The sequence below is a fragment of the Arachis hypogaea genome, chromosome 12 (genome assembly GCF_003086295.3).
Source record: "Arachis hypogaea cultivar Tifrunner chromosome 12, arahy.Tifrunner.gnm2.J5K5, whole genome shotgun sequence".
Taxonomy (NCBI): Eukaryota; Viridiplantae; Streptophyta; class Magnoliopsida; order Fabales; family Fabaceae; genus Arachis; species Arachis hypogaea.
The window spans coordinates 116,238,167-116,263,526 of record NC_092047.1 but is presented as its reverse complement, the minus strand read 5'-3'; the positions used below and the strand labels follow the sequence as shown (position 1 = coordinate 116,263,526).

The 25,360-nt window shown below is 30.9% G+C and overlaps 3 protein-coding genes across 6 annotated transcripts; all 3 read left to right on the top strand.

The window, feature by feature from the left end:
- The first annotated feature begins 133 nt into the window (after positions 1 to 133).
- On the top strand, positions 134 to 5,517 carry LOC112728568 (putative disease resistance RPP13-like protein 1). 4 transcript variants are annotated; one of them, XM_025778759.3, is made up of 4 exons: positions 134 to 3,725; positions 3,926 to 3,998; positions 4,714 to 5,026; positions 5,141 to 5,517. In XM_025778759.3, the coding sequence occupies exon 1, from the start codon at positions 382 to 384 to the stop codon at positions 3,718 to 3,720; it is 3,339 nt and encodes a 1,112-aa protein (XP_025634544.1). In that variant the 5' UTR covers positions 134 to 381; the 3' UTR covers positions 3,721 to 3,725; positions 3,926 to 3,998; positions 4,714 to 5,026; positions 5,141 to 5,517. The 4 variants fall into 4 exon arrangements, with proteins under 4 accessions (XP_025634544.1, XP_072066331.1, XP_025634545.1 ...); XM_072210230.1 differs by having other exon boundaries at positions 153 to 3,725; positions 3,926 to 4,005; XM_025778760.3 differs by lacking the exon at positions 3,926 to 3,998 and having other exon boundaries at positions 153 to 3,725.
- A 10,846-nt stretch (positions 5,518 to 16,363) lies between these two features.
- On the top strand, positions 16,364 to 20,693 carry LOC112728570 (DEAD-box ATP-dependent RNA helicase 37). The gene is made up of 7 exons (XM_025778762.3): positions 16,364 to 16,693; positions 17,051 to 17,925; positions 18,042 to 18,125; positions 18,486 to 18,728; positions 19,272 to 19,439; positions 19,593 to 19,706; positions 19,854 to 20,693. Exons 2-7 carry the CDS (start codon positions 17,182 to 17,184, stop codon positions 20,337 to 20,339), a joined length of 1,839 nt encoding a protein of 612 aa, XP_025634547.1. The 5' UTR covers positions 16,364 to 16,693; positions 17,051 to 17,181; the 3' UTR covers positions 20,340 to 20,693.
- A 776-nt stretch (positions 20,694 to 21,469) lies between these two features.
- LOC112728576 (F-box protein At3g58530) lies at positions 21,470 to 25,123 on the top strand. Its single transcript, XM_025778770.3, has 12 exons — positions 21,470 to 21,869; positions 21,963 to 22,022; positions 22,422 to 22,505; positions 22,715 to 22,845; positions 22,950 to 23,025; positions 23,497 to 23,567; positions 23,893 to 23,979; positions 24,058 to 24,130; positions 24,217 to 24,284; positions 24,365 to 24,433; positions 24,644 to 24,749; positions 24,835 to 25,123. The coding sequence occupies exons 1-12, from the start codon at positions 21,675 to 21,677 to the stop codon at positions 24,898 to 24,900; spliced, it is 1,086 nt and encodes a 361-aa protein (XP_025634555.1). The 5' UTR covers positions 21,470 to 21,674; the 3' UTR covers positions 24,901 to 25,123.
- Positions 25,124 to 25,360: the final 237 nt, after the last annotated feature.

Sequence of the window (25,360 nt, the reverse complement as noted above, 5' to 3'; positions counted from 1 at the left end):
TGAAAAAATTTGGATTCCATTTAGAAAAATAAAAGTATCTTTTTGTAATAAACATTAGAAAAAGTAAGAAATGTGTGAAAGAATGTCATGCAAACATTCTCCTATTTGCTGTTGGATGCCGTGTGGACCATACACTTTATGAAAGCACTCAAACATGTCACTGCTTTGGAGGAAGAAAGCAAGAAGCATCTTGTGAACTTGCCCGGAAGAGCAATAAACATTTGAAGTCAATATAATTTTGATACAAAAACATTTATCAGTACCACACCATATACCTCATTACAAGCTACTACTTGCTTACCCTTTGTGAGAAATCTGAGTTGAGTGCAAACACAAACTACAAACCACTTCCTTGTTCCATACTTTCTTGATCTTGTGAACATGGCTGCAGAACTTGTTGGAGGAGCTTTTCTCTCTTCTTTCCTCAATGTTCTTTTTGACAGGCTGGCCAATGATAAGTTTGTCAACTGGATCCGAGGAAAGAAGCTTGACCAGAATCTGCTTGGAAGGTTGGAGAATATTTTGAACGTGGTTGAAGCTGTGCTGAATGATGCTGAGAAGAAACAGATCACTGACAATGCTGTCAAGAGGTGGGTCAAAAATCTTCAAGATGCTGTCTATGATGCTGATGACTTGTTGGATGAAGTATGCACCAAAGCTGCCACTCAGAAGGATCCAGGTAACTTCCTGTCTCATATCTTCAATTCACAAGATAGGGATATGGCTGTGACTAGGATTGAAGAAGTCATTGCTAGATTAGAGGATATTGCGAAACACAAAGATATCCTTGGTCTGGAAAAGATTGCAGCGAAGAACATGTCAGGGAGGATTCCATCAACCTCACTAGTTAAAAAATCTGATATGTTTGTTGGCAGGGACAGAGAGAGGGATACCATAGTGAAATTGTTGTTAGATGATACTAAAGATGGTGAAATATCTGTGATTCCCATCGTGGGCATGGGTGGGATAGGAAAAACTACTCTGACAAAATTGGTTTATAATGATGTCAGAGTGAAACAAAAATTTCATGTTAAAGCATGGGTTTGTGTTGGTGAGGAGGAATTTGATGTTCTTAAGATGACAAAAATTGTGATAGAGAAAACTGGTAGTTCTTGTCACTCGAATGATTTAGATACAGTTCAAAATCATTTGAAGGATAAGCTAGAAGGGAAGAAATTCTTGGTTGTTGTAGATGATGTATGGAGCAGTAATCGTGAGGGTTGGGAAAGTTTTCTAACTCCTTTTGAATGTGGAAGTGAGGGAGGTCATATTCTTGTAACATCCCGCCTTAATTCAGTTGCTTCTATGGTGAAAACTAATCATATTCAACCTCTCAATTTGAGTTTGTTGCATGAGGAAGATTGTTGGTTAGTGTTTGCAAAACATGCATTTTTTCCTACTGAGTCTAGAGACCGTTCCGCTCTAGAAATTATTGGTAGAAAAATTGTTCAAAAGTGTAAAGGGTTACCTTTGGCTGTCCAAACACTTGGGGGCTTATTAAGGACAAAAGATCATGAGAGGGAATGGATTGATGTTTTGAATAGCGAGATTTGGGAGTTTTCAGAAGATGAGAGTAGTATTCTTCCAGCATTAAGAATTAGTTATTACTATCTCCCTTCGTACTTAAAACGTTGCTTTGTTTATTGTTCTTTATACCCAAAGGATTACGAATTCAGAAGGGAGGAACTGGTGTTATTGTGGATGGCAGAAGATCTTTTGCAGCAACCAAAGAGTGGCAGCAGTTTAGAAGAAGTTGGTTATAAATATTTTACTGATTTAGCTTCAAGATCATTTTTTCAACATTCTAACTCTGGTAAAAATTCATTTGTGATGCACGATCTCATACATGATTTAGCAATATTCTATGGTGGAAAGTTCTTTTCTAGAACCTTTGAACTAAAAAATGCAGCCAAGCATGATGCTTATCCTCGTCATCTTTCATATAAACTTTGCATTAGTGATTCGCTCTCAAAGTTCTTGGAGGCATGTGATAATTTACAACATGCAAGGACATTGTTGAAAATAAATGTTGGTACCCCCCATGATTCCTCAAATGAAATTGATCGTTGTCGCTTACTTGCACAGTTGAAGCACGTAAGGGTTTTGTCATTTAACTTTCATCCTTTTGAGCATATTTCATTTTCATTGCCGGATTCAATAGGTGATTTGATCCATTTGCGTTATTTGGATCTCTCTGGTACACCTATCGTGACATTGCCTGAGTCCATGAGTAACTTGTATAATTTACAAACATTGAAGTTGAGAGAGTGTGGAAACCTGAAAAAGCTTCCAAGCAAGATGCAAGATCTTGTAAATCTGCGCCATCTCGATATTACAAAGACTAAGTTAGAAGAGATGCCAAAAGGGATGAGCAAATTGAAAGAGTTGCAGATGTTAAGTTACTATATTGTTGGCAAGCATGAAGAGAATGGGATTGGGGAATTGGGAGAACTTGTAAATCTTCGAGGGTCATTTAGTATTGAGAAATTAGAGAATGTGGCTGATAGCAGTGAAGCTTGGAAGGCAAGGATGGTTGATAAGAAATACATCACTCATCTATATTTGTGGTGGTCATCAGGTGAAGATAGTGATATTGTTGATTCCCAAATCGAAAAAGATGTACTTGCCAAATTAGAACCTCACAAAGACTTGAAGAGGATAGTCATCTGGGGTTACAGAGGTACGATGTTTCCGGATTGGGTAGGGCAGTCTTTGTACCACAACATGACTGAGTTGGTGCTGAGTCGATGCAGGAATTGTTGGGTGCTTCCTTCACTTGGACAGTTACCCTCTCTGGAGACGCTAGTCATTAAAGAGCTCGACAAGCTGAAGAAGATTGGTGGGTCATTCTATAAGGGTGATGGAACTCGTCAGCATCAGGAGACACCCTTCCGATCCCTTAAAATTCTCATTATTGAAGAACTTCCTTGCTGGGAGGAATGGGAGTCATATGAATGTGATGATGATGATGATGCACCATTTCCGAAACTTGAGAAGCTCCGTATTTCTGACTGTCCTAAGTTAAGAGGAGATTTGCCCACTTTCCTTCCGTCTTTGAAATCACTCCACATTTCAGGATGCGAGGAGCTTGTTTGTTATCTGCCAAGAGCTCCCTCTATCCTCAATTTAGAAATAGATGGCAAACAGGAAGCAAGAATGCGGGACCAACCACTTTCCATGTTGGAGAAAGTAGTAATTAATGGAGAGCAGCTTGTGGATTCTCTGTTTGAGGCCATGACCCACACCCAACCAACCTCTCTCATAGAGCTAGAGATCTCAGGGTGCTCATCAGCCATATCATTTCCAGGGGATTCTTTGCCTCCTTTATTGAAACAGTTGCGGATCAATAACTGCAAGAATGTAGAATTCCCAATGCAACACCAACAACATCAGTCACTAAGGAGTCTTGGAATAGACAACAGCTGTGATTCGCTTACATCCTTCACATTGCCAGCGTTCCCGAATCTCAATGATCTGAGAATTGAAAGATGTGAAAATTTGACATCTCTGGAGCTGTCACACTCACAGTCCCTCCAATACTTGGTAATTGCAGAGTGCCCTAAGCTGGAGAAGATAATAAGGCTGCCTGGCTCTTTAAGGGAACTCAGAATCAGAAAATGTGGGTTGTTGGATGAAGGCATAGAGAGGAAGGACCCCAATTCCCACCTCCCCGTAATATTTGTTGATGGGAATATGATTGATAATTACTCAACATTTTAAAACAGGTAACTCTTTTGCTATCTCTCTATATCCCAAACCCACTTCATCTTCTCCAACATCGTATTCATTCTCTCCTAAGTAATCTTTTTTTTATTTCCAAATTTGTAGTCCATGGGTACTTTAGCTTTTTGAATTTGTTTTTTCTCCCCATTGGACTGTTTTACCCCCTTTATTTGTTTCTTCTTCCTTTTTTCTTCATGTATAGGGACATCTATTGATTCTGCTGGGACTTGTGAATTTACTGCATTTGGGTGCTGCACCTCCATTCTTGTATTCTTGTAAGTTGTAAGGATGCTTCTCGTTGGATACCAATTTAAAATTCTTATACAATATGGACAATGAAATATAAAGTATTTTTTAAATAAATTAAAATTATATTTTAATATTTTATTGATATTAAAATATAAGAGGAATGTTAGGGAGCAGTAATTTTTGGAATTTATCGTTATCAAATGACTATCAATAAAATTTTTAATGGTGTGAGATTGGTGTGAGTTTCATTTAATAATTCACTTTTCTTTGCTAATTACATGTCGGTCAGAATTTGATAAAGTTATTGGCCCCTAGACTTTTTTAAAATATAAATTAAAATTTTAATTATTTTTAATATTTTTTAAATTACATAAAATATTTAAAATATTATTTTATTTTAATAATTAATAATATTTTAAAAATATGTCAAGAATAAGGCTAAATAACTTCGAAATATGTCTAACATGCAAATACCACGAATCCGTAAGGATGTGTGCTTCATAGGGGTAGCGGCTCTTCAAAATCTCATGTTTGAAATCTGCAATAAACAAATATAGGAAATCTTTGGGATGAGATAACAACTATGAATAAGGATCTTGCCTTTCATCCCATGTGCATGACGTGGCCTATTTTAATGGAGTCACAAACAACTTAGCATAAGCATAAAATTCATCAGTGTTTTTGTTTTCCTTCTAATTTTCCACAAAATTCTTAGATTATTGTTTCTTCTTTTCCTCCCAGATAACATGGTAAAACTTGGGCCTGTATTGTGATCTGAAAAAGCTTCTACTCAACTCAAGGAAGAAATGAAGGTTGACTAGTCGAGGCAAATTTCGTTGTCATGACTCATGATAACAAAAAGGGAACTCTGAGGCATGCCTTTTGAGTAGAATTATAACAGAAATGAAGGCTTCTTAGTGTATCATAACTCATAATTCGATTGGCTCATTTTATATAAGCATCTTTTCATCATTAAACTATTGCACAACAAAATAGTGAAGAAGAGTTTGGTTTACATTCTTTGCAGCTGAAAATGAAGAGTTTAAGATTAAAGGTATGTCTATTGAAAGGGGAAAAAAAAAAGGTTTATGCCCCAAACTATATATTCTGTCCTTGAATTGCTCCAACACATTTCTAAATGCTAATCACTTTCCTACTTTTGTTGCAGGAATTGCTTTTTGGGCTGCCTTGACCACTTTCCTCTTGCTCTTTGCTTATCCATATTCTCCACTTCCAAGTAAAAGCAGAGTTTCATACTTCTTTTGCTGATCTTGCCTTGAGGATTTTCAGCAACTTTTCACCCTTTAACATCCATATTTGTTTTATTTTCTTCTTCCATAATGTGAACGAATGTATACATTATTGCTTATTTTCTTCATAGTATGAACATAGATAAAATTGCAGAAATATACTCTAGGGATATAAAATTCCAGTCACATAGTGATGTCTTGCAGTGCTTAATTAACTATCATACTTTATCAAACGTATTCCTCATCATTTCATTGCATGATGCATATATACTAATAACACCATGGTTTCATTTCATGTAGCTGTTTCCTAAGATTAATTTTATTGGCACTGATACTTCTGAATTTCGGTCATTCTGGTAGATATATATTATGATGCCACTGGAGCTATATATATTGGACTTGTACCCTCACTCTCATATAGAGCACCAATGCCAATTCAACTTTAGAGTAGAGAATAGATGCATTAACTCTATGATTGATTTAACCAGCATGTATCTTAACCACTAAGCATAAGAAAATTACATAGTAGTTGCGGACAAGGACATTGCAAGTAGCAAATTACATTTTTTTTGTTGCCCACGGTATTCTCCAGTCCAACAGGCCAAAGACTAATCCGTCGCGAATCAGAGCTCTATTTAAGGGTCTGCTGCTGGCGAATGAGTTGCTCCATACATAAAGCGGGATTCGAACCCCCAAAAAAGCTTGGTGAACTCATTGTAAAGCAACTTTTGTTGTTGAATGAAAAAACTGGAGAGCACAGCCTCTCTTTCCTCTTGTGGAGCTCTTAATCTTCAACCGAGATCAAAGAACTCAAGGAACTGCTTGCCAAGATTTCTGAGTTTGCGGATTCTCTTCGGTCCGAGATGCAAGATTTGAAGCCAGCTCCAGCAATTCTGCAGCAGGGCTCTTGCAAAATGCACTCTTTTTGTGGTATCAACTATCAAACACCATAGGAATCACAATAATATCAATACGCAATATCTTGAAGTTATCGGAAATAAGTATGTATATGCGACAAAATATTATCATGAATTAATATTTATTATTTACAAGAGAATAGGTTTTCATTAATGATAATATTTTTAACTAAAATTAGAAACAATAATTACAATAGAAAGTATAATATTTATATGTTAATTTTTATTGGATAAAAATTAATATATCTTATTTATTAAATTATATATATAAATAGTGTGTATAAAAATATAATTATTGAACTGACTCTGAAAATTTTTAATGATTACAATTATCATATATTTTTCAATAAGATGTTCTCATGATAAACATAATATTATAATTTTTCTTTGACATCAGATTATAATGATAATTAACAAAATATTTATTCTAATTAAATGGATGTTGAATATGTTCTAAATATTTGTAAAATTAATTATTAATAAATATAAAATTCATCAATTATGGTAATGAGTTCGAGCTCTATAGTTATAATAAATGAATTAAACAAAGCCTAAGTTAAAGAGTTTGAATGAATTAAAAAAATAAGTTTCTTAGATCATTTATAATTTATTTATCTATTTATTTATAATTTATAAAAGTTGATACCAATCTTTTATACAATAAGTTTTAGCCATCTTAGTTTTTCTAATAATGCCACATCAACATTTCTAAATACATAACAACATATGAGTATCATTCAATCATTTAAAAAAAAATTTTACCTATTATTATTTAACTGAAATATAAATTATTAATTACATACAATAAACATATACAAATAAAGCGTCATAATTATAAAAGATTTTAATTATAAATATTTAAATTTTATACTATTTGACTTATTTATATCTATTGTACAAAATTCTTATTACTACATTATTTACTATTTAGTCTATTACAAATTATATTGCATACAATTGTTATTACTATTATTTGATTTTTTATCTCTCATACAAATTATTAAAAACTACTTTAAAAAAGTTTAAATTTGGCACAACATCTTCGTATTAGATATATTTAAATATATCATTATTATAAAATTAATTCATAATTTTATATTATATTTTTGGTATTTTTATTCGAATCCATTTTTTCCTAACTTTTTCTTTTAGTTATATACGAACAATAAAAACTACAAAGATGTAAATTTGTATAACTTTAATATAAAAAAAACTTGTTTTTTTTTTCAAAAATAAATGAATTCAAATTCCTAAAAACAATAATCAATAATCTAATTTGTATTATATTTTTGTTAAATAATTATATCGAATTATATTCAAACTATCAAATAAATATTTTGCAAAATATTTTAATATAAAATGCTTTAAATTTAACATTAATATGCATATTATCTAATCAATATTAGAATATATTATATAATATAAATAATTTACCTTTTCGCGTAGTGCGGGTCTCATTCTAGTTTATTATAATAATAGTAACAAGTTAGAGTTTTTTGGTGACTAGTAACAAGTTAGAGTTTGAAAATCAAATATATTTTAAGGGTTAATCGGAAAGATGGAAGAAATTATATTTTTGTTTTTCTTGAATTTAGTAAAAATATTATTACTTCATATTATGGAGGAGGAGTGTTGCTAGACGGACAATTTTGATTAATAAATTTAGTATAACTAAATCACTAGCCGTCTGATTTTCCATAGAGTTATTCTCATAAATTCTGTGATGAGAAATTCGATAAATATCTGAGAATCACATCATCATAAAATAATAAGGCGGATTTAGACTTGATAAGTGAAAAGAATAAATAATTCCGCTTCTCCTCTCAGAACCGAACGTATTTCAAAGGAAATGATGGTCACCGCTTCGTGAAATCAATGATGTGATGTGGTGTTGCAAGGAGAGGAAGCCACGAAGTCTTGCCTCACCAGCTCATCCTTCTCTACCTTCTATACATATATATGACAGTGATTTGGACCTGTCAAAAATTAGGTCATTACAACAAGCAAGTGTAATACTTGGTAAAGAGTTATTTAATTATTACTTGAATTTGATCAAATAAATAATAAAAATATTATTTGTATACCAAAATTAACTACTATGTATTTTTGTGCAAATACATTTGCTATTTAACTCATTTTCAAAATGTATATTTTATATTTTAATATATATTTTATAATAATAACGAATTTTGATGATTAATTTTAATTTACACCTAATATGGTTAAATAAATAATTATACCATCTCAAATAGAATGTTATTATAATTAACATGGTGTGGGTACACATCATGCCTTCGTACTATCTAAACAAAAAAACTTTTTGATACTATCTTATTTCGATAAAATTTAAAGTATGTACTATCTAAACAGAAAAATTTTTTTATACTATCTTATTTCGATAAAATTTTAAGTATAGAATAAATCTGTTATCTAGTTATTTTTTATTAATTTAATGTATAGTTGTAATAATTATAATAAGAGTACATAAAAAGTATATAAAAAATATCAGCTAAAAATTATCTAAGTAATAAAATTAATTTATTATTTTTACTGTATTAATAACATTTTGTAATTAAATTGACTAATAAAGTTAAACTAAACTGTAATACGTCAGTAAAATTTGTTTGTCAAATGAAAACTCGTATTTGTTTATTTGGGAAGGAATAATAAATAGGTTCATATTTCGGTGATACAAATTTGGTTTTCAGTATTAATATAAGTAGTAATTATTATGATTTGCCCAACTAAAAAAAATGAGTTTATAAATTATAATTTTAGTTAGACTATCTAAAGTCAAATGATAAAAACTGTATTAAAATAATAAAATTAATCATATCAGTAAAAAACAAAAAACAAATTACTATAATATATACACTATTATTTCAATCTAGCAAATACTTATTAGAGATTTTTTATAAAAATGAGTTTTTTTATTTCATTAAATTTGTTTTAACTCACAAAAGTTTAGCAAGATGTGAGAGCGATATTTTAGATTCAATTTTTTTTAAAAAAAATATTACAATTAAGAGAGTATATTAGATTATATTTGAAAAAAAATTCTTTTACTATGATAAAAAATATTGTTATATATAAAAAATAATTTATCACTTAATTTTTAATATCCGTAAGAATAAGACTGTAATATTAAAAAAAAAAATTTAAAAATATAATCATCACTTAAAAAAGATCATACACCTTATTAGTAATTGATGATAAAAAAAAAATATTAAAGTAACTATTAAATATTACAAAACTCCTCTTTCTCAATCGTAAATTCATGTATTTTTCTTGGAAAACAATGCATGTATTTTTATTGTTGTTCACAGCTTACACAATTTAGCATGGAAGAAATTATGGATTTGTATCATCTAATATTATGTCATCCTAAATTATAAAATCATCCTTGTGTATGTGTTTGTCAATTAGCCTATTTTTGATAAGGATGAGTCAGAAATTATTATTGACCCAGTGTATAGAATTTATTTAAGTTAAATGACTCAATAAGATATTAGAGAGACAATAAATTATTTGTATAATATGTATAATGGGTTATTGAATTACAAAAAAATTTTAATATTATGATACAATTCATCCCAAAAATTTCAACTAATAAAAAAATGTAACACTAATAGTTATATCTCTAATACTTCATAAACCTCTATTGTACAAATATTCTATTAACTCTTCATACTTTCTCTATTCGGACCTATTCTAAATTGTCAGTTTGCATCATCTAATATTATGTCATCCTAAATTATAAAATCATCCTCATATATGTGTTTGTCAATTAATTTTTTTTTATAAGAATGGGTCAAAAATTATTATTGATCAAGAATATAAAATCCATTCAAGTTAAGTGACTCAATAAGACATTATTAGATAATATTATAAAATTTTAAGAAAGCAACAGCTATTTTTTAACTCATAAAAATATTGTACTATTTTGTAGAAAGAAATTTACTCTCAATATTGTCAACATAGATTTATAAATCTACATCAAATATCAGTATCAGGAATACAGAGGTAGATAAATTCAAATAGCAAATTTTTGATTTTTTGTCTCACCATTCTTACAGATAGTTCTATTTATTACTTAAATATTTTTTTAGTAATAGTTATAATTAATTATAAGAAGAGTACACAAGGAGTACATAAAGTATAACTAAAAATTTATACTAATAAAAAATAATTTACATAATACTGTTATCATTTAACTCTTAAAGGTAGTAACATGGAAGGAATATTCGTCAAAAACAAACAAATAATACCGTAAGAAAACGCCGCCATAAGAAAAGATAAGAACGCCATGATCAGAAAAGACAAGAGTATAGAGAACTCAATTCAGCCTCTTTTTGCATAACCTACAATGGAGACGCTATCATTATCGGCCTAAATTATTATAACCTGAATCAAGTCATGATCAGTGTTTGAAGAATAAGTCTCTCAGCATGTCAATCAACTAAGTTTATAGAAAAATAGACAAAAATCTCTTTTATTTCTAAGACATTGTCAATGTAATATTATTTTTTTATATCAATAATAAATATTTATTTCTAACAATAACAGTAACATATTCTAAATATATTCACAAATCAAACATATCAAAAGTCATATTATATCTATTAAGTTGACAACTAAAATATATAATTAAGTTCATAAGTTTACATGATTAAATCATAATTATTATCTAAACAGTTTAAAGTTTAAAATAATATAACATAAACTACACTAATATCTTGCCTGTGACATATGAAGTATTGACATAATTTAGATTTTTTTGCAAATGTTCTATTACATACAAATATAAATAGAAGAAAAACTCATGAAATGACTAAGACCTACTACGAGGTAGGTGAAATGAAACTTGGATTGATACCTTATATAAAAAATATGAGAATTCGATAGAGTGAGTTTTGTAATTCAGTGAGCAAATATTATATTTATAATTATAACACACACCAAATGTAACAAATTTTACCTTAAAAGTTATATATTTTTTTAGCTATAAATAATTCATTCGGTAAATATGCAAATAAATAAATAATTAATTAAACGAATGAATTGAGGCAGGAGTTCTAATTCAATAGTCAAATTAAATCGAATGCTACACATTTAAACGGTTCCACCTCTAAGAATAGTCGTTTCCTCTAGTATGGCAACGTTGTGGACTTGTGACCTATACGTTAGGCTAACAATGCTTCTGTTAGTTGAGAAGTATGGGTCAGATGCATCTAAATTAACATCATATTTGCCATTAAGCACAATTTTCTAGTTAGAGTCTCCCAAACTAATTTAAAATAAATCGAGTAGAATAAATCTCTAATACTTATAGCATAATACTAAATTTCATAATAAACCAAATACATATAAGTATCCATACTAAAAAACAAATTAAAGCACAATCAAATCAATTAAAAAAATATGCTTTATAAAATATACGAATATCGTCTCGTGTGTATTTTAATAAAATTATGAGTTTTTCAAAAAATCGTTCCAATAATCCAAAAATCAAAGCAATCAAATATTTTTAAATGATGAAAATAATGATTCAATTTAAATATTGATAGTAATACACTTAAAAATAACTATAAACGTAATATCGGCTCACAACTTGATTTCAAAGAACCAGAAACAACTCTAAACGCGTCAATGAGGTACCAAATGATGTCTAATAATTTCACAATTCTAGAAATATGATAATAATAATAATAATAATAATAATAATAATAATAATAATAATAATAATAATAATAATAATAATAATAATAATAATAATATTTATGACCTACTAATTTTTTTAATTAACATAATTTTACTCAATTTGATAAGAGTCCAAATTCATTTCAGATTTAAGTATATCCACAAGTATAAGAATGACAAAAATAGAATATATAGCTAATTATTGAGTCAAGTTACTTTGAAATCTTAATAATAACTGAAACTCAAAATTTGAATGCTTCATTCACTCATTAAAATAAAACACCATGATTTGGGGTTGTTAGAAATAAAAATTGAATAAAAAAATTAGAGTAGAGAAGGAGAAGAAAGTAAGATAAAAAAAAGTGAGTTAATGGTGTTGTAGTTAGGACAAAAATCTTGAAACAAAAATGATGAAATGAAAGAAGAAAAAAGAGGAAAGGAGAGAGCTTGAGTTCCTTTATTTAGAAGAAAAAAAATGAAGAAGAATGAAAAAAACACAAAGTGATCAAAAAGGAATAAAGGGAGGAAAGCGATTAAGTGCGGGTACTGCCCCATATACCATGCCCTCTGTTTTTCTCTCTTAAGGTTAATACATAAATTGTGTTAATTTATACCAGAAAAAAAGTACAGTGGAACTTGTTAAAATAATATATATTGATATCAAAAAATTTATTAGTAAAATATAATTATAATTGTTAACGAAAATTTTGGTAAAATAATAATTTAATAATTAAAGAATTATTGAAGGGTATCTTAAAAAAAATAATTTAATTTTTATTTTTTTAAAAAATATTTTAGTAAAAATCTCCTTTATCCAAAATCTCCTTTATCCTTAAGATTTTGTCAATTGAATATTATTTTTTTGTATCAACAATAAACATCTATTTCTAACAACAGCAGCAACATATTCTAAATATATTCACAAATCAAACATATCAAAAGTTGCATTATGTATACTAATAATTCTACAACTCTGAGCGCATCAATGAGCTATTAAATGATGTCTAATAATTTTACAACTCTATAAACATGACAATAATAATATTTGTAAACTACTAATTTTTTCAATTAACATAATTTTACTCAATTTGACAAAAGTATCAAATTTTTTAACCTAATTACTCTCATTTCAGATTTAAGTATACTCGCAAGTATAAGGATGACAAAAATCGAAGATATAGTTAATTATTGAGTCAAGTTACCTTGAAATTTCAATAATAATCGCAACTCAAAATTTGAATGTTTCCTTCGTTCATTAAGATGAAACTTATCATTTGGGATTGTAAGAAATAAGATTTGAATAAAAAGAGATAGAGTAGAGGAGAATGAAGTAAGATGAAAAAGTGAGTTGATGGTGATGTAGTGGGATGAAAATCTTGAAACAAGGATAATGAAATGGGAAAAGAAAAAAAAAAGGGAAAGAAAAGATTTGAGTTCTTTTGTTTAGAAGAAAAAAATGAGAAACAATGAAAAAAACAAAGAGTAATTTAGAAAGAACAATGGGAGGAAAGAGATTAAGTGGGGGTATGTGCCCACCACATGCTATGCTCTCTTTTTTTCTCTCTATTTTTTGAGGTTTTTATATAAATTGTCTTAATTTACATAAAAAAAGTACAATAGAACATGTTAAATAGCAAGTGTGAAGAGTATAATGAATTAGTCCTATGTTAAACAAAAACAAGGAAGAGTGAAAAGTTTATAAAATGAGAGACCCATTAACTTGATTCCTTAAGGTTTGGAGTTGGATGTGATATTCTCATCTTATGTTCTTTTACTTGGTTCCTCTCCGAAATATCCTTGATGGTCAAGAGCTCTCCATAGTAACCCAACAAGTGGTATCAAAGCCAATGATTAATCGATTTGGTGATTAAGGAGTAATCAAAATGAAGCATCAAAAGTCTTACTGGCAAAAGTGATTCGAGGATGTTGTTAGATAGCAAGTGTTGAATTAGTTCCCACAGTGGATGGCCCCACAGTGGTTTGGTGGTTAATGAGTATTCAAAGTAAAGTATCAAAAGTCTTATCGGCAAAAGTGGGTTAACAAGTGGTATCAGAACCGAGACAAAAGTAGTCTGGAAAGTGTTATCTTTCCGACAAAAGTGTAGCAAGTGTGAGGAGTATAATGAACTCCCTACAGTGGTCCAACAAGTGGTATCAGAACCGAGACAAAGGTGGTCCAGTTCGCAAGAACATGACCTCCTGAGTTGGGGGTTTTGTTATGGGTCCACTTCTTTATTCTAAAATAGTTGAGGGCTTATCCAGATATCTGAGATGGCAGATCACGTGACCCCTCACAACTTTTAAAAGATTTTGGAATCTTACGATTGAAAAATATTCTCCTCAAGTGTTAAAAAGATTCGAATAATACAGATTCTAACGTTGAAAGAAATTCGTACAAACCCTAAAAAGATGGAATGATGGCGGACGATATAAAAGAGAAGCTTTTTCTTCCCCTCATTGTTGACATATACTATACCCTAAATTTAATATTTCTTAGACTATTTTTATTTGGACATCAGAATATTTTAGCATGTATATGCTCCCTTTTTGGCAAATTATAATCTCATTGTCTTCAGCTCATTTAATCCTTGATTTTATCTAATTTTCTCGTCAAATAACTCAGGTACAAAATCAAGTGCCTTGTATGATGTAATATTTTACTATGAAATGTTTTGAAGTATTTTTACACATTTTTTATTCTCTAAGTTTTGAATTCTCACTTTAAAGGATAAAGTGTGATCTTTCACTATTTATTTCATAGGTGGAACAAAAAAATATGAGAGAGAAACTATTCAAGGGTGAGAAATTACACTTTATCCTCTAAAGTAAAATTCAAAATTTAGAGAATCTAAATCTTTTTACACTAATGTAAATAAAATGGATTTGGATTCTCTAAAGTTTGAATTTCACTTTAAAGAGTAAAGTGTAATCTCTCACCATTGATTTCATAAGTGGGACCAACAATAAATATAAAAGAGAAACTATTCAAGAGTAAAAGATCACACTTTGCTCTCTAAAGTGAAATTCAAATAAAATATTAATAATTACTAAGAGTTAACCACAAAAAACGCTTCCGAATTATTCAAACGCGGACAAAAATACACCCGAATTTTACCATCGACAAAAATGCCTTCAAATAATTTAAAAACACAACAATAATACCCAATAGTAAATATATATTTTCAAAAAATACCTTAGAAATTGAATTTTGATGCAATTTTTTGCAAGCATGATTATAAAAATAATATATTATTATACATAAAAATTGGTAATTTTTTGTTAAGTATATAATTTTTTATAATTATTTTTGTTAATAACTAATAATACTTTTAAAAAAATCACAAAATAATATATACTTAACAAAAAATCATCAAATTTTAATAATAATAATATCTTATTTTTTTAATTATGCTTGCGAAAAATTGCATCAAAATTCAATCTCTAATATATTTTTTGAGAAATACATATTTAATGTTAGTTTTTTTTGCAAGATTATCTAACATTAAATATGTATTTCTCAAAAAATATATTAGAGATTGAATTTTGATACAATTTTTTGCAAATATGATTAAAAAAATGAGATATTAGTATCCTTAAAATTTGGTAATTTTTCGTTGAGTATATATTTTTTTTGTTAACAACTAATCATACTTTTAAAAAATCACAAAAAAATATATATACTTAGAAAAAAATGATCAAATTTTAAGAATAATAATATCTCATTTTTTAAATTATTCTTATAAAATATCACATTAAAATTCAATCTCTAAGATATTTTTTGAAAATATATATTTACTATTGGGTATTGTTGTTATGTTTTTAAATTATTTAAAGGTATTTTTGTCGATAGTAAAATTCGGGTGCATTTCTGTCCGCATTTAAATAATTCGAGAACGTTTTTGGTGGTTAACCCTAATTACTAATTAATAACATCTTTAATAAAAAAAATTTATAGAAATAATATGATTTAAACTTTTTTTGGTGAATATAGTTTAAACTTTAAAGTCACGATGAACCGACAATTATAATAATTAAGTGGCATCAAACAAATTTTTAAATATTGGTTTAATATAGTTATTTTTTATAATAAACAGTTTGATATTCACAAATTATCTATCTATGGGTATTACATTATTAATAATATTTTAAAAAAAATTGTGTGATGATTCAATTAAATATTATAAGATTTTTTTGAAAAAATAAGTGATAAATTTAAATATTTTTGCTAATATAATAGTATACGATTAAATAAGACTAAATATTAATGAAGTACCTATTTATGTACCTAAAAATGAAATAAGATGATTGATGTATTAGTACATTTAAAATCTTGACTATATTAACTTAATTTAAATTTACTAAAATTGTTTAGGTATCAAACATATCAATTCAATTTAAATTTAACATGTTTTATTTTTTACCTCCAAATAAAACCAATTTATGCATGCACCTTTCTAAAATCAGTCCACAATATTTCAATGGATGAAAGAAAAGAGAGTAAAAAAGAAAGGAAAACTACTATTTTGGAGAGGCAATAAAAATTGCATGAGTTACAAAGAAAGAAGCTTCTTTTTTCACCATTGGATTCATTTAGATATTTCAATTTCAGTTAATAAAAAAATATCATTATCTTTTTTCTTCAGAGTAAAAATAGTGTTTGGTAAAGAAAACATAAAGAGAAAAAAAATACCACTTTTGATTCAACTTGGAAAACGCTGAGAAAAATCTCCCCTTTGACACAAAGGAGAAAATCATCATCCAGAAAATTCTTCAAAGCTTAAATCTTTTTTTGTTTCGCACTAATTCTTCTTTTTCTGCAATCGAAGCTTTTTTCCTCTTTCCTCATTTGTTCAGGTTCGATCCTTTTGCTTCATTTCTCACTCAATCTTCTGATTCGCTTGTTGCGTTTTTACAAAATATCGTGTTTGTTTCGTTTGATCTGTTTGTTAGCATATTGTAATTTCAGTTCTGGAGGTAATTATTGGTTCTTAATGTTATTTGAGGCTTTTGGATTCAGATTGTTGTTTTTCGATTTTGTTATTTGCATGTTGGATTTCAAGTTCGAAGCTTGAAGTTTCTATTGTGCGATCTCGTGTGTTGTAACATCATGGATCATGATTCATTGTGTTTCAGCATCTAATCTTTCATTATTGTTCTTCAATTTTTGTTTTTGGTTTCCCGTTCTGAACTTTTTTTTGTTTTGTTGTTTAGCTGATCAGGATTGTATAATAGAAGCACAAGCATTGAGAGGATCATAGATTGGGAAGCATTGTTTTCTTTTTTGTTTTGTTTAGCATTTGGTTGTATATCACAGCAAAACTCACAAAAAGTTTTCTGCAACTATGAGAACTTCTTGGGCAGATTCTGCTGACAATTCAGCCACTCGTTCTTCCAATACCCATGCGCAGTCTAACCGGGCTGCATATGTTCCGCCTCATCTTCGCAACCGGCAAATGACTTCTGAGCCTCCTGTACCATCGAATTCAGCAGCTGCTTTGCCAGCTAATGATCGGTCGAGTTATGGTGGTCCAACTGCTTCTTCTTATGGGGGAAGTTCCTTTAATAAGCCTGATTTCGGGCGGCAAGGATATGGCTCTGGTTTTCAGACCGGTGGTGGTGGTGGTGGTGCCTGGAACAACAATAGAGGAGGAGGGAGGGACCGTGGAAGGCGCGAGGCGAACCCTTTTGAGAATGACGACGCTGCGGATCAGTCAATTGGTGAGCAGGAAAACACAGGGATTAACTTTGATGCCTATGATGATATCCCTGTGGAGACTAGCGGAGAAAATGTGCCTCCACCTGTGAATACATTTGCAGAGATTGACTTGGGAGAGACATTGAATCAGAATATAAAGCGCTGCAAGTATGTGAAGCCAACTCCGGTACAGAGGTATGCCATACCGATATCTCTTGCTGGACGAGATTTGATGGCTTGTGCTCAGACAGGGTCAGGAAAAACTGCTGCCTTTTGCTTCCCTATTATAAGTGGAATAATGAGGGAGCCATTTGTTCAAAGACCCCGTGTAGGACGAACTGCTTACCCACTGGCACTTATCCTCTCCCCTACTAGGGAGCTTTCGTGCCAGGTGTGCTTCTAATTATGATTTCCACTGTGCACTTTCTTGATACTGTATAGTTGTTTATGATTTAACCGTCCTTGTTATCTAAGAATATATTCCCTCTTGGCTTTATCATCTTACAGATACATGATGAGGCCAAAAAATTTTCTTACCAGACTGGTGTCAAGGTTGTAGTTGCTTATGGAGGAGCACCAATCAACCAACAGGTAATAACTTGTGACATTTTGCACTCTGATTCATCCGAAAACCTTTTTGCTTCATACTATTGATTGTTTCTTTTTTCCCCTCATCTCCTTGACGTTGGAGTTTATGGGAATGAATACAATGTAGTTTGTTAGCCTGAGAGGTCACATCTTAAGTTTCGGGTTGGTTATAATATGATACATTTTGTAGCTCTATATTCTTTATTATGCTTACTGGCACACAGATGTGGAACCAACACACCAGAATAGCACATGAACAAAATTATTAAACTAAGGCACTTGGCTGTTGTTACTGGTAGAATAGTTTGGACATTCACTTCTTTAATTTGGTATTAATGTTGTGTAACTTGTGTTGCTGCTCAGCTGCGGGAGCTTGAGAGAGGAGTTGATATTCTGGTTGCAACTCCAGGGCGATTGGTAGATTTGCTTGAGAGGGCTAGGGTATCGCTGCAGATGATAAGATATTTGGCTCTCGATGAGGCAGATCGTATGCTGGATATGGGTTTTGAGCCTCAAATAAGAAAGATTGTTGAACAAATGGACATGCCCCCACCTGGCATGAGGCAGACACTGCTCTTCAGTGCGACATTTCCAAAAGAGATACAGGTATATCTTGTGACCGTTAGTCTGTTACTCAGATTCTCAAGTGGATGCATTAGTATTTTCCCCCTCAAAAAAGCTTCAAAATTGCTTTCGAAAGAAGAAAAATAATTTAGAGATAAAGTTCAAAGTTTGAAAACACGTTTTTTGAGGAGCTTTTTTCAAAGATGACTTCTATGGCACTCTTTAGAATCGTATATTTGACATGAGTAGAGAAAGTGCTTTCTACTTTAATTTTTGACTCAAGGAATTGGCAATAGTAAACTAGTTTAGCTCTACCTTTGTTGAAGCTTTCTAATTCATCAAGTTACTTATGTTTGGCTTTGTTTGACTGTGAAGTTACTTATTTATACTTTATGCTGAGAGGATAATCCCTTGAGAGCCAGTTGGAAACTCCAATCAATAGAGCTTGGGATGTTGACATCCATGTTGCAATCGAGGATCTAGATATATTTTTCTTTTAGCAATGCCAATGATGGTGCTTGCTCTTATGAAAAAGTGTGTTGTTTTAACTGATACTTTTCTTTTTGCAATTTTTCCTAACTGCAGCGACTTGCATCGGATTTTCTTTCAAGCTATGTGTTTCTGGCTGTTGGAAGGGTTGGTTCAAGTACCGACTTAATCGCTCAGAGAGTAGAATATGTGCTTGAATCAGACAAGAGAAGCCACCTCATGGACCTTCTTCATGCTCAGAGAGAAACTGGTATTGATGGCAAGGTAAACTGTTATCTCTGCTTACTGCTATTTGAACTTTTGCGTTTATGCCACAAAAGTATGCTGTATTGGAATATTTGTTAACACGGTAGTTTTGATTTGTAAATTTATCATATCCACAGCTCTTTGTTAAGAATTTTCGGGTTTCTTTTGCAGCAAGGTCTGACATTAGTTTTTGTGGAAACAAAGAAAGGAGCTGATGCACTTGAACACTGCTTGTGTGTCAATGGATTTCCTGCAACTAGCATTCATGGTGACAGAACACAACAAGTGAGTCCAAACACTAATTGAAATTTATATTTAGATGTAAAACATGTCAGCATTAAGGTCCCATTCGAACTATGAACTAAAAAAAGTTCTCTCTCTATATATACTATACATTTCTCTATTTATATAACTTAACTGCTCTGTATGCAGGAAAGAGAACTAGCATTGAGATCATTCAAGAGCGGAAACACACCAATTTTAGTGGCGACGGATGTTGCAGCTCGTGGTCTTGATATTCCAAGGGTGGCACATGTGGTAAACTTTGATCTTCCCAATGACATCGATGATTATGTGCATCGGATAGGAAGAACCGGTCGAGCTGGTAAAATGGGGTTGGCCACAGCCTTCTTCAATGAGAGTAATTTGTCCCTGGCTAAACCATTGGCTGATCTGATGCAAGAGGCGAATCAAGAAGTACCTGCTTGGCTCACACGTTATGCAGCCAAGGCTTCTTACGGCGGTGGCAACAGAAACAGGCGCACAGGTGGATCCCGTTTTGGCGGCCGCGATTTCAGGAGGGAGGGCTCGTTTAACAAAGGAACAGATTACTATGGAGGAGGAGGAACTGGTGGGCATGGGGTTCCGGGCAGTTATGGCGGAGGATATGGTCAAGGCGTGACAAGTGCTTGGGATTAAATTAGTGCCTTCATCACTAATAATTCATTCTCTTGTTGATTGTACATAAGTTTCAGACTCTAATGATAAAAAAAAGAGTTTCATCTTCTCAACCGTGCTTTTCCTGAAATCTTCTGGTGTAGAATTTTGGATTTAAAAGATTTACAATTTGTCTCGGTTTTGCTGGTTTTGGCAAATAAGGTTGAGAATATGAATGCTGCATAAGGAGAAGATAAAATCTGTGAGCAACCCAAAATTTCCTGAATAGATTTCTTTTGAGTCTGTGAAAGAGGGAGTGGGGTGTAACTTGTAAACATATTGGATAGGAGACCATGTTGTACATATTATTCAGTTTTAATTGTGTCATTTCCTCAAGTTAAGTTTATTTACCATGCACATAATATTGATTCCATTGTTCTATCAACGGAAGGTCCCTGCTTAATTACCTTCCTTTTCAACGTAGGGTTGGCTTGGGGAGTTCCAATTCTACTTTCTTGGTGGAAATTTACATATAAATTATCTTCATGTGAAATCTTTAATTAAAAATTATTAGATGATTTGATATGTTTGATTAAACTATTATCAAATAATTTTTAATTATTAATTTTATATAAAAATAATTGTACGTTAGTTTTTAGTGTAACTTACATGCAATTGGTTTTATGCAAAACTTGGTTAGTCATTTGTTCAACATTATAATATATAATTAATTCAAAAAAAAAAAAATATTGACAATCATATAACATGACAAAATCATATTCTTGTAAATAATTTGTGTTTCCTATGAAATGTTAAGCGAAAAAAGAATATCAATTATCAAACAAATTACACATAAATTTATATGCAGTTATTTTTATATAAAATTAATAGTTAAAAATTAATATATAATAATTTAGTCATATATATTAAATATCTTAATTTTTTTAATTATTAACTTCACATGAAGTTTTTTTTTTTAGTAAAGATAGGAGACTCGAATCCGCAACCTCTTAATTGAGTATGGAGAGACTATGTCATTTGAGCTATTAACTGTAAGTAAAATATCTTTTATGCATTGAAATATGAAAACTTTTATATTTCTATCTAATGATAAAAAAAAACGAAAAGAAAACTAATGCTTATATAATTTATTAATTTCCAATATCTAACCTAATATGAAATTTTTCATTATTTTTATTGAACAGAATGGCGAAATTATTCGAAGCTTTCTCTGAAATTTAATTACACAAAAAAGTTAATTATTCATTTATGTATTCATTAGAGACCGTACTACTACATATTCATAACTGGTAGTAGTTGTAGCAAAGGATCGCAAGTTCGAAATCAATACCATCAAGGCTGTGTTCTGAGTCAACAATGGAGGAAACAGAAACGGAAAAAGAAATTGAAGAAGGAAAGGATGCAATTTGGTGCAGAGAAACAGTTCCACAGGTTATGAAGCTTGTTTGTTCATCGCTGCCTCTCACTCTCTCTCAGACTGACCTCATCTCTCTCCTCCTCGTCAGTCCATGGCTCAATCGCACCCTTCTCTCTTCTCAACCTCTTTGGCAGGTCCTCCTTCTTCTCTTCTCCTCAATCACCTCTTCATTTTCCATCAAAGTTTCATTTTTTTGCTCATTTTTGTTTTGTTTTATTGGTTATTAGTCACTCAGTTTTCGAGAGTCAAATAATGCTGGGAATCGCCTTATTGCTGCTCTTTCTCTGGTTAGTCTGTTTCTTCTTTTTCTTTTAATTTTTTTGTCCATTGTTTTACAATACCATCTAAGGATGCTATTAACTGCGTACCTTTAGTATGATGAGTGTAGAAGTTAGATGCTTTTAGGGATTTGGCAATATAGATTGATGAATATGTAGGATAGATGAAATGATACTGAAAATGTGTCCAAGTTAAACTCTTTTTGTCCAGTGAAGTGTGATGATTATACTGATGATGCTGCAGTTAGTAACTGTTGTAAACTTTAGATTTTCAAAGTAAAGATTAGAGATACTATGAAGGACTTTCCTGATTTTTTTTTTTAGTTTCCCCTTTGTAATTGTTTTTTCAGCATATTTTAGTTAATGGTGTTTTGGACTTTTGGGATGAAATTTGCTTGGTTGTTGTAGCCTAGATATCGCCATGTAAAGAAGATTGACCTAGAATTTGGGCGAGACGTTGAAGACTCGCATCTCATCCTTATTAAGCAAAAGGTAACAGATTCTTTTTCATCTAAATTGAATACTATGTCTATCTGTTATGCTTGCTAAGTTGATATTTTCAGTTCTCAAATCACAATCAGTTGCTTCTTTTCATTTTAAAAGAAAGAAGATAACCTTAATTAACAATATTTGCACAACTACCTTATGATGTAAATTATATGCCGACTTTCATTCTAACCAAAGTTTTTAAGCATTTCTAGTGCTTTGAATCTCTTCAATGCTTGGAGTCTTTAAATCTCAATGGCTGCCAAAAAATCTCAGATACAGGAATTGAAGCAATAACCAGTTGCTGCCCTCAGCTGAAAATCTTTTCCATCTACTGGAATGTGAGGTGATTTAATATTTTCTTATGACATTTAAATTAACTGTTTATATCCTTAATTTTGAATTCAAAGTTCAATCCAAGGTAAAAACACTGAACAATCATATTCTCAGGGTGACAGATACAGGACTGAAACAAACAGTTCAGAACTGCAAATACATAGTTGATTTGAACATAAGTGGCTGTAAGGTACATGATCCTTTGGATTAGTTTTACAATTTGATTCCTAAAGTGTTTTATCATTTATGCGAATATGAAAATAAAATTATGTTACATAACACAAAAAGTATTGCATAGAATGAGTATCTAGCTAATCCATTCCTTCACTTGAAGCTTATAACTCGGATGAAAAATATAGTTCTGTGTTGCAAATGACTATACAAACAAAGTTAAGTAAACAAGTCTTAAAACATCTAGCATATGGGAATTTGAAGGTCACTAAATGGAGTCAGCAAAGCTCTTATTTAAATGAATGACAGTGAGTTATTTGGAACTGTGATTTCAGCATCTTTGTTGTGACAGATGAAGAGTTGAAGCTTATTGTCTTAGTGCGGTTTTGTAATTACAGTTATGTGTTGAACTAAACTGAGGTGTTGAGAATTTGTATTCATGTCTTCAACAATTGTTTCTGAACAAGTTACCTGGATTTAATACTTGCAGAATATATCAGACCGTGGCTTACAATGTGTTGCTGAGAATTATCCAGAACTAGTGTCACTGAATCTGACTAGGTATTTGTATTGATTTCTAACAGCTTCTGTATCATCAAGCACACTATGCGATTATAAATATCAATTTTCATATTATGGAAATTTGTAGATGTCTTTCAAAACGTTTGTGCATAGCTGTCTGAAAATGTTTGCTGGCATGTTAGATTCCCGTTTTTGTTTCTTAACTCCTGTTCCATGCAAGATGCAAACATTTTAGCTCAAAATACATTTCATATTAATAATATATCAAGCAGCTGTACGCTTAGATGATTAAAATTAACATTTGGAGTAAATTATAATTTTATACCTCTATTATGGTATTTATATCTCATTATTTGGTTCATAGGTGCATCAAGATAACAGATGATGGGTTGAAGCAATTATTGCACAAATGCCTATCTCTTCAGAGTTTGAATCTCTATGCATTGTCTAGGTTGGCATTGTAACTCTTTTTAAAGTTAATGTTATCTTGACCTTGAATTGGATAATTCACATCATTACTCTGATTTAGTTTCACAGATGAAGCTTACAAGAAAATATGCCTTCTGGAGCATCTCAAGTTTTTGGATCTCTGTGGTGCACAGGTAAAATCTTCAGATTACTGAGATTTCTAGGCAGAAACATATCAAATATTGACCTCTGATAAAAAAAAAAAAACTTTGGTTTGTAGAATCTTTCAGATGAAGGACTTTCCTATATTTCTAAGTCCAAGAACCTTGCATCTCTGAATCTGACATGGTAAATGAAGCATCAACTGTAATATATGGAACTTTGTAACATATAAAAGTAACTGAGCTACATCTCATTTTGATTGCTAGGTGTGTCCGAGTGACTGATAAAGGAGTTATATCCATTGCACAAAACTGTACCTCTCTTGAATTTCTAAGGTATGTCAACTTGAGAAATTTGTGGAACTTGTATATATGGTATTGGTGGTGCAATGTCTAAAGTAATGCAGTGACATATACACACACTTGCTGTTGCTTACACATATATATGTCCTTGCTACAGCAACAATGTAAATTGAGCTCTTTATATTAATTTTTAACCTTAAAAAACACTTATCTTGCTAATGTGTTGAAAGGAAATGTTTGCAGCTTGTTTGGAATAACTGGTGTGACTGATAAATGCCTGGAGGAACTCTCAAAGTCCTGTTCTGACAAAATTACAACTCTTGATGTGAATGGCTGTATAGGAATCAAGGTAAATTTGTGCTTGGAAGTAGCTCCATATATACAAATTACAAGTATTAGTTGGACCCGTTTTTTAACAGTTTACCTCTTTGCAGAGACGGAGCCGCGAAGAATTGCTACGGTTGTTTCCAAACTTGAAATGCTTTAAGGTGCATAGTTGATAGTTGATGTGCCCTTTATGGTATTTCACCAAGTGAAAATTTTTATTCTATTTAAAACATTTTACAAGCATATAACTGAAAAAGTTGTTTGTCTCATTCCAAGCAATTCTTTCAGCATTTTCTGTGTTGCTTTTTTCTTTTCTTTTTCTTTTAACAAATTTGTAGCAAAACAAGCGAGCCTCTGTATTTTGACTTCAAATAGTGTACTTGATTTTTTTGAAGATATCTGGATTGTGTTAAGGTTCACCTTGATTTATTTGGTCTAAATTGAGTTGCAAATCAATACTTAATGTTTGATAATAACGAGGATCATTTCCCTAGCTAAAAATCTTCCAACGTGCATGTATCTAACATCCTGATGCTATTTCCTTATTTTTCTTATTTTCTAGTATATATAAACATAATTCAATATTTCACATGTAGTAAGAGGATTTTTCTAGGGCACTAAAAGAAGTTATTC

Excerpts from the sequence above, each read along its gene's own strand:
- LOC112728568 (XM_025778759.3), top strand. The coding sequence starts at position 382 with ATGGCTGCAGAACTTGTTGGAGGAGCTTTTCTCTCTTCTTTCCTCAAT.
- LOC112728570 (XM_025778762.3), top strand. The coding sequence starts at position 17,182 with ATGAGAACTTCTTGGGCAGATTCTGCTGACAATTCAGCCACTCGTTCT. Across the intron at positions 17,926-18,041 it reads CTAGGGAGCTTTCGTGCCAG|ATACATGATGAGGCCAAAAA; the intron begins GTGTGCTTCTAA and ends ATCATCTTACAG. Across the intron at positions 18,729-19,271 it reads CATTTCCAAAAGAGATACAG|CGACTTGCATCGGATTTTCT; the intron begins GTATATCTTGTG and ends TCCTAACTGCAG.
- LOC112728576 (XM_025778770.3), top strand. The coding sequence starts at position 21,675 with ATGGAGGAAACAGAAACGGAAAAAGAAATTGAAGAAGGAAAGGATGCA. Across the intron at positions 22,506-22,714 it reads TCATCCTTATTAAGCAAAAG|TGCTTTGAATCTCTTCAATG; the intron begins GTAACAGATTCT and ends AAGCATTTCTAG. Across the intron at positions 23,026-23,496 it reads TGAACATAAGTGGCTGTAAG|AATATATCAGACCGTGGCTT; the intron begins GTACATGATCCT and ends TAATACTTGCAG.